The sequence below is a fragment of the Pecten maximus genome, chromosome 16 (genome assembly GCF_902652985.1).
Source record: "Pecten maximus chromosome 16, xPecMax1.1, whole genome shotgun sequence".
Lineage (NCBI taxonomy): Eukaryota > Metazoa > Mollusca > Bivalvia > Pectinida > Pectinidae > Pecten > Pecten maximus.
Genome location: NC_047030.1, coordinates 35,231,456 through 35,241,000, shown reverse-complemented (window position 1 = coordinate 35,241,000; position 9,545 = coordinate 35,231,456). Strand labels below are relative to the sequence as shown.

The window sequence follows — 9,545 nt, the reverse complement described above, 5'->3', positions numbered from 1 at the left end:
CTACCTTGAGTACATCATACTACTATAGCAAGTAATTCAAGGGACATTTCTTGGTTCAAGATCAGGAAGATGCAACAAGAGGCCTAAATAGGCCTGAATTGCTCACATGGCTCTACAGTAACTTTGAAGTATATCAAGGTCATTTCTGCGAATACTTTGCTGATTACCACTTTATTCAAATATCATAGTAGGATAGGTTTATTGATGTCAATAAATGTTCTAGTCCTTCATTCGAGCATGCTATTGGCCTAATGTCACATAACGAAGTCTGTTGCTATCTAAAATCATTAGTTTAAGATTTAAACCTAAATCACCCCTCTCCCTCTGATCTTTAATGTAGGTCAAGGTAATTTATTTGAATAAACTTGGTAGTACTTCACTGAAACATGCTTCAGGCCAAATATTAAGTCCCTGGGCCTATTGATTATTGAGAAGAAGTCGTTTTGGAGATTTTAGCCTATTTGACCTGGCTCCGGGTACTCCGGCTTTCCTCCACCTCCAAACCTGGCACGTCCTTAAATGACCCTGGCTGTTAGTAGGACGTTAAACAAACTAAAACCAAACCAAAACTCAATGAGGATACAACTACATGGAGAACGAAGCAGAATGTCCTCCCCAAAAATACTAACTTTAATTACTTGATACCAATAATGTCCAGCAGGTCGCCAATATTGCAGTAACTGCCTATGGTAGGAGATAGAATCTGACAACAGGCCTGTCTTCTGATAAGACATCTCCAGAGCTACCAAATGACCACAGGCTACAACTTACCTGTCCTAACGAGCTATTACTACAGGTAACACAAGTTTAAGTACCTGAGCCCCCAGGTACATAGAGGCTTTAGTATATAGAACCATGTCAGACCCATACATGTACTTACAACTAACTATGTCACTCGAGTATTTTTTACCTACTGTATGTATAATAGTTTTTGACATTTTTATATACGTGTGTACATATTATACCTATATACGTGTTGTAACCAGGTAGTTGACAGAAAACAGTGAAGATCCCGTCAATGTCCTGCCAAGGTGACAGCCAACTTATTCAACTACAACGTAGTTGTCAAAATTTTTATGGGGAGATTTATAGGCTGTGTAGCAAAAGTCTTCAGATGTCATAACATGTATTATCAAAGTTGTCAAACCACCTGTTTTGTCAGGCCGGTTACCTGATATTGTATATAATGCTGAAATCAAGAAAGAAAATTCCTATGAAAACCGCTGTAGCCCTAGCGGTGTGAAATCTACATCTTCATACAGCTTTATTTTCTGACGAAATATTTTAGCGAAATAATTTTCAATATGGTGTCTATCTTGAGATTGACACTGGTCCTTATTACAGTGATAGGATCATCTGTAGACAATATACAAAATCCTAAAGCCCTGTCTGATATCAAATTTAAACAATATACAAAATCCTAAAGCCCTGTCTGATATCAAATTTAGACAATATACAAAATCCTAAAGCCCTGCCTGATATTAAATTTAAACAATATACAAAATCCTAAAGCCATACTTGGTATTAAATTTAGACAATATACAAAATCCTAAAGCCCTTCCTGATATTAAATTTGAACTATATACAAAATCCTAAAGCCCTGACTGATATTAAATTTAAACAATATACAAAATCCTAAAGCCATACTTGGTATTAAATTTAGACATTAATATACAAAATCCTAAAGCCCTTCCTGATATTAAATTGAAACTATATACAAAATCCTAAAGCCCTGCCTGATATTAAATTTTGACAATATACAAAATCATAAAGCCCTGCCTGATATCATAAATTCAGTCATTATATACCTTCATCTTCCATTTCATTGGAAAAGAAAGAACAAAAAAACATGTGATATATCATATGACAGAACTTGCTCCAATATTTCACTTAACTAATTTGTAAATGAAAAGGAGATGAAATATTTTGTTGAAATAACACTGATATTCTTTGAGAAATTATAAACACAAAACTTAAAGTCCATCTTCCCAGCAACCCCGATTTCCAGTCACTGGACCGTGCATCCTTAATGATAATTCTGAAGATGGAGACTGCACTGTTGAGATGTCCGCTGTGTGATATAGCTTTACCAATTTCAGTTAAATTTGTATGTATGAATTAACCTTTTTGAGCAACTGATGAAAGCATGAAACTTTTAAAGTGAAATGTTGATGACAATGACGGCGTCACAGCTGCTGGGAAATTAACACCATATGAAACTGTCATTTTTGTGACCTTTTGTCACAGAAGAGACAAAATAAAGTTTAACATAGATATAATGCATAAAAATAAAAGCATCTTATATAAATACTGGGGACGTTTTAAACCGTTACACTTTTCCAGTATTATTGAAGATTTTGTCCAATATATGCCCAAAGTACATTATATATGCGTGACTCTGCTCTCAATAAATAATTCACATTATAGATCTAGATATAATCTATTGTACAAATACAATCACATAGGAATCAGCCAGCAGTCGCCTAAGTTACCAAATAATTTAAACAATAAAATATATTTCTTTGAAATGCACTTACCATTACTATCTAATCCAGAGAAACTTAAGATAACTTCAGAATCCATTACGCCGACACAATTTTCATAATGACAATGAAACCGATAATCATGAAATCGACACGTAAGGCGACCAGCCAATGTTGACCTGCTTGGGGTAGCTGGTGCAGAGCTCAGCCAAGGGGGAGAAAATCTACAGGTAAAATTTGTGATTGATCTATCTAAAGTGTCTTTTCTTAACCAGTTTTACACGCTTCATTTAACACCGGTGTATTTTACTACAAAACCTTGTTATTTCTGTTATGTATCTGTTTCACTTTTAAGCCCCTATACCTGGAAAACCTGTTTGTACCTGGTGAAGGGTGTTGAAGGAGACAATCACTGAAGTGCTATATCGCTACACGGCCGAGAAGTGGGATTAAAAGTTTGTGAGGAAAAACTTACATAACGCTTTACTGAACAGCACAACTATTCCAAACCCCTGACATCCTTCCTCACACCTCCTAACCCCATACCCCTGACATCCTTCCTCAGACCTCCTAACCCCATACCCCTGACATCCTTCCTCACACCTCCTAACCCCATACCCCCTGACATCCTTCCTCAGACCTCCTAACCCCATACCCCTGACATCCTTCCTCACACCTCCTAACCCCATACCCCTGACATCCTTCCTCACACCTCCTAACCCCATACCCCTGACATCCTTCCTCACACCTCCTAACCCCATACCCCTGACATCCTTCCTCAGACCTCCTAACCCCATACCCCTGACATCCTTCCTCACACCTCCTAACCCCATACCCCTGACATCCTTCCTCAGACCTAACCCCATACCCCTGACATCCTTCCTCAGACCTCCTAACCCCATACCCCCGACATCCTTCCTCACACACCTAACCCCATACCCCTGACATCCTTCCTCAGACCTCCTAACCCCATACCCCTGACATCCTTCCTCACACCTCCTAACCCCATACCCCCGACATCCTTCCTCAGACCTAACCCCATACCCCTGACATCCTTCCTCAGACCTCCTAACCCCATACCCCTGACATCCTTCCTCACACCTCCTAACCCCATACCCCTGACATCCTTCCTCACACACCTAACCCCATACCCCTGACATCCTTCCTCAGACCTAACCCCATACCCCTGACATCCTTCCTCAGACCTCCTAACCCCATACCCCTGACATCCTTCCTCAGACCTCCTAACCCCATACCCCTGACATCCTTCCTCACACCTCCTAACCCCATACCCCGACATCCTTCCTCACACCTCCTAACCCCATACCCCCGACATCCTTCCTCAGACCTAACCCCATACCCCCGACATCCTTCCTCACACCTCCTAACCCCATACCCCTGACATCCTTCCTCAGACCTCCTAACCCCATACCCCTGACATCCTTCCTCAGACCTAACCCCATACCCCTGACATCCTTCCTCAGACCTCCTAACCCCATACCCCTGACATCCTTCCTCAGACCTCCTAACCCCATACCCCTGACATCCTTCCTCACACCTCCTAACCCCATACCCCGACATCCTTCCTCACACCTCCTAACCCCATACCCCTGACATCCTTCCTCACACCTCCTAACCCCATACCCCTGACATCCTTCCTCACACACCTAACCCCATACCCCTGACATCCTTCCTCAGACCTAACCCCATACCCCTGACATCCTTCCTCAGACCTCCTAACCCCATACCCCTGACATCCTTCCTCAGACCTCCTAACCCCATACCCCTGACATCCTTCCTCACACCTCCTAACCCCATACCCCGACATCCTTCCTCACACCTCCTAACCCCATACCCCCGACATCCTTCCTCAGACCTAACCCCATACCCCCGACATCCTTCCTCACACCTCCTAACCCCATACCCCTGACATCCTTCCACACACACCTAACCCCATACCCCTGACATCCTTCCTCACACCTCCTAACCCCATACCCCTGACATCCTTCCTCAGACCTCCTAACCCCATACCCCTGACATCCTTCCTCACACCTCCTAACCCCATACCCCTGACATCCTTCCTCAAACCTCCTAACCCCATACTCCTGACATCCTTCCTCACACCTCCTAACCCCATACCCCTGACATCCTTCCTCAGACCTCCTAACCCCATACCCCTGACATCCTTCCTCAGACCTCCTAACCCCATACCCCTGACATCCTTCCTCAGACCTAACCCCATACCCCCTACATCCTTCCTCACACCTCCTAACCCCATACCCCTGACATCCTTCCTCAGACCTCCTAACCCCATACCCCTGACATCCTTCCTCACACCTCCTAACCCCATACCCCTGACATCCTTCCTCAGACCTCCTAACCCCATACCCCTGACATCCTTCCTCACACCTCCTAACCCCATACCCCTGACATCCTTCCCCACACCTCCTAACCCCATACCCCTGACATCCTTCCTCAAACCTCCTAACCCCATACTCCTGACATCCTTCCTCACACCTCCTAACCCCATACCCCTGACATCCTTCCTCAAACCTCCTAACCCCATACTCCTGACATCCTTCCTCACACCTCCTAACCCCATACCCCTGACATCCTTCCTCAGACCTCCTAACCCCATACCCCTGACATCCTTCCTCAGACCTCCTAACCCCATACCCCTGACATCCTTCCTCAGACCTCCTAACCCCATACCCCCTACATCCTTCCTCACACCTCCTAACCCCATACCCCTGACATCCTTCCTCAGACCTCCTAACCCCATACCCCCGACATCCTTCCTCACACCTCCTAACCCCATACCCCTGACATCCTTCCTCACACCTCCTAACCCCATACCCCTGACATCCTTCCTCAGACCTCCTAACCCCATACCCCTGAAATCCTTCCTCACACCTCCTAACCCCATACCCATGACATCCTTCCTCAGACTTAACCCCATACCCCTGACATCCTTCCTCAGACCTCCTAACCCCATACCCATGACATCCTTCCTCAGACTTAACCCCATACCCCTGAAATCCTTCCTCACACCTCCTAACCCCATACCCATGACATCCTTCCTCAGACCTCCTAACCCATACCCCTGACATCCTTCCTCAGACCTCCTAACCCCATACCCCTGACATCCTTCCTCAGACCTCCTAACCCCATACCCCTGACATCCTTCCTCAGACCTCCTAACCCCATACCCCTGACATCCTTCCTCAGACCTCCTAACCCCATACCCCTGACATCCTTCCTCACACCTCCTAACCCCATACCCCTGACAACCTTCCTCACACCTAACCCCATACCCCTGACATCCTTCCTCAGACCTCCTAACCCCATACCCCTGACATCCTTCCTCTGACCTCCTAACCCCATACCCCTGACATCCTTCCTCACACCTCCTAACCCCATACCCCTGACATCCTTCCTCACACCTCCTAACCCCATACCCCTGACATCCTTCCTCAGACCTCCTAACCCCATACCCCTGACATCCTTCCTCACACCTCCTAACCCCATACCCCTGACATCCTTCCTCAGACCTCCTAACCCCATACCCCTGACATCCTTCCTCAGACCTCCTAACCCCATACCCCTGACATCCTTCCTCACACCTCCTAACCCCATACCCCTGACATCCTTCCTCAGACCTAACCCCATACCCCTGACATCCTTCCTCAGACCTAACCCCATACCCCCGACATCCTTCCTCACACCTCCTAACCCCATACCCCTGACATCCTTCCTCACACCTCCTAACCCCATACCCCTGACATCCTTCCTCACACCTCCTAACCCCATACCCCTGACATCCTTCCTCAGACCTCCTAACCCCATACCCCCGACATCCTTCCTCAGACCTAACCCCATACCCCCGACATCCTTCCTCAGACCTAACCCCATACCCCTGACATCCTTCCTCAGACCTCCTTATCCCATACCCCTGACATCCTTCCTCAGACCTCCTAACCCCATACCCCTGACATCCTTCCTCAGACCTCCTAACCCCATACCCCCGACATCCTTCCTCAGACCTCCTAACCCCATACCCCTGACATCCTTCCTCAGACCTCCTAACCCCATACCCCCGACATCCTTCCTCAGACCTCCTTATCCCATACCCCTGACATCCTTCCTCACACCTCCTAACCCCATACCCCTGACATCCTTCCTCGGACCTCCTAACCCCATACCACTGACATCCTTCCTCACACCTCCTAACCCCATACCCCGACATCCTTCCTCAGACCTCCTAACCCCATACCCCCGACATCCTTCCTCAGACCTAACCCCATACCCCCGACATCCTTCCTCAGACCTAACCCCATACCCCTGACATCCTTCCTCAGACCTCCTTATCCCATACCCCTGACATCCTTCCTCAGACCTCCTAACCCCATACCTCTGACATCCTCACTCACACCTCCTAACCCCATACCCCTGACATCCTTCCTCAGACCTCCTAACCCCATACCCCTGACATCCTTCCTCAGACCTAACCCCATACCCCTGACATCCTTCCTTAGACCTCCTAACCCCATATCCCCGACATCCTTCCTCAGGCCTCCTAACCCCATACCCCTGACATCCTTCCTCAGACCTAACCCCATACCCCTGACATCCTTCCTTAGACCTCCTAACCCCATATCCCCGACATCCTTCCTCAGACCTCCTAACCCCATACCCCTGACATCCTTCCTCACACCTCCTAACCCCATACCCCTGACATCCTTCCTCACACCTCCTAACCCCATACCCCTGACATCCTTCCCCACACCTCCTAACCCCATACCCCTGACATCCTTCCCCACACCTCCTAACCCCATACCACTGACATCCTTCCTCACACCTCCTAACCCCATACCCCTGACATCCTTCCTCACACCTCCTAACCCCATACCCCTGACATCCTTCCTCAGGTCAGGTCTCTAAGACAGGTTTGACTGTAGATATAAACAGCTAGGTGGTCTCTAAGACAGGTTTGACTGTAGATATAAACAGCTAGGTGGTCTCTAAAGACAGGTTTTACTGTAGATATAAACAGCTAGGTGGTCTCTAAGACAGGTTTTTCTGTAGATATAAACAGCTAGGTGGTCTCTAAGACAGGTTTGACTGTATATATAAACAGCTAAGTGGTCTCTAAGACAGGTTTGACTGTAGATATAAACAGCTAGGTCTCTAAGACAGGTTTGACTAGATATAAACAGCTAAGTGGTCTCTAAGACAGGTTTGACTGTAGATATAAACAGCTAAGTGGTCTCTAAGGCAGGTTTGACTGTAGATATAAACAGCTAGGTGGTCTCTAAGACAGGTTTGACTGTAGATATAAACAGCTAGGTGGTCTCTAAGACAGGTTTTACTGTAAATATAAACAAAACGTTAGGTTGTCTTTAGATTTGAAGTGATATTATTGTATCTATGAAAATTTAATTTCTTGCATGCATTCTATTTTATAGTATACCAAAATTCCACAAATTCTTGAAAAAATTATACAGCTTTCAACTACTGTAAGAGTTGTCTCCCTTCCATCAAATATATGATATATAAAAAACATTTGACAAATTGAAAAAAAAAAAACGAACAGGTCTTCATAAATGAAAAACACCAGAAATGACTCATTGATACAATTTTTTTTTTGAGAAGCATACAGTAATTGTCCTGTTACAACTCCTACATATTTTTTTCCCAAAACATCTGTTCCTCTGAGGTTTCAACACAAAACAGTTATAGGTGGTAATTCATAACAGAGAAAAAAGAACGGCATCGATCGTTCACAAGTGGACCATCTGCTTCCCAGTCCTCCTTTGCGATAATGAACAGTAACATGTTAAAGTGTCAGATGGAGTTCACTGGCCCCTCACACAGACCAACACCTTGTGTTTACTCATAACAACTCTATACTGATATTGAAGTCATGACATTCCAATCTCATCAAATTAATACATTTATATAGTGTTGCCTTTCAGAAGACCCAACGCACTGGTAAACTACATGTTTTCACAAACAAAATGATTGAAAACATTGGTAAAATATTTTGTCTATATATATACTGTCGTTAAAATTGGCGTTTCAACCAGCAAACATATGTGGTGATCATACTAAACAAAAATATTATCTTGTGATGAAAATAAAACAAATAACAGCTAGGTTAAAGGGAGATAACTTGTCCAAAGTTGTGTCAACTTTTAATTTTACAGCAACAATGACCTCTGTATGCTATAAGAATAATAGAATCAGTTACCAAGCAAGTCAAGTGTTTGTCAGCTTAGAATCTTACCCCGAGGGTTGATATTCCTTTGTTTCACTTCCATCGGGACGAATGATTATTTTTCTCTTACCCTGTTTACCCTCTTATTTATCTAAGCATTATTTATATATAGATGGACGTCACATATGCAGGGAAAAGCTGACATGAGTGAAATTGTTGTATTGTCGCTGTGACATCATGGTATTGTTGACATGACATCATGATACGTCACTGTGACATCATGGTATTGTTGATATGACATCATGATGTGTCACTGTGACATCATGGTATTGTTGATATGACATCATGATGTGTCACTGTGACATCATGGTATTGTTGACATGACATCATGATACGTCACTGTGACAACATGGTATTGTTGATATGACATCAGCAAATGTCACTGTGATATGGTATTGTTGATATGACATCATGATGTGTCACTGTGATATCATGGTATTGTTGACATGATGTCATGATACGTCACTGTGACATCATGGTATTGTTGATATGACATCATGATATGTCACTGTGACATCATGGTATTGTTGACATGACATCATGATACGTCGCTGTGACATCATGGTATTGTTGATATGACGTCATGCTACGGCACCGACATGGTATTGTTGATATGACGTCATGATACGTCGCTGTGACATCATGGTATTGTTGATATGACATCATGATGTGTCACTGTGACATCATGGTATTGTTGATATGACATCATGATATGTCACTGTGACATCATGGTATTGTTGACATGACGTCATGATACGTCACTGTGACATCATGGTATTGTTGAT

The 9,545-nt window shown here is 44.7% G+C and overlaps 3 protein-coding genes across 3 annotated transcripts; all 3 read right to left on the bottom strand.

Annotated features, from left to right (window-relative positions):
* Positions 1–4,395: 4,395 nt before the first annotated feature.
* Positions 4,396–5,553, bottom strand: LOC117344802 (glycine-rich cell wall structural protein-like). The gene has a single exon (XM_033907628.1). It carries the CDS (start codon positions 5,551–5,553, stop codon positions 4,396–4,398), a length of 1,158 nt encoding a protein of 385 aa, XP_033763519.1.
* Positions 5,554–5,573: 20 nt separating this feature from the next.
* LOC117344801 (glycine-rich protein 23-like) lies at positions 5,574–6,395 on the bottom strand. Its single transcript, XM_033907627.1, has one exon. The coding sequence runs from the start codon at positions 6,393–6,395 to the stop codon at positions 5,574–5,576; it is 822 nt and encodes a 273-aa protein (XP_033763518.1).
* Positions 6,396–6,847: 452 nt separating this feature from the next.
* On the bottom strand, positions 6,848–7,390 carry LOC117344800 (acanthoscurrin-2-like). Its single transcript, XM_033907625.1, has one exon. The coding sequence runs from the start codon at positions 7,388–7,390 to the stop codon at positions 6,848–6,850; it is 543 nt and encodes a 180-aa protein (XP_033763516.1).
* Positions 7,391–9,545: the final 2,155 nt, after the last annotated feature.

Bases quoted from the DNA above. Each gene is read 5' to 3' on its own strand.
- LOC117344802 (XM_033907628.1), bottom strand. From the start codon at position 5,553: ATGGGTATGGGGTTAGGAGGTGTGAGGAAGGATTTCAGGGGTATGGGG.
- LOC117344801 (XM_033907627.1), bottom strand. From the start codon at position 6,395: ATGGGGTTAGGTCTGAGGAAGGATGTCGGGGGTATGGGGTTAGGTCTG.
- LOC117344800 (XM_033907625.1), bottom strand. From the start codon at position 7,390: ATGGGGTTAGGAGGTGTGAGGAAGGATGTCAGGGGTATGGGGTTAGGA.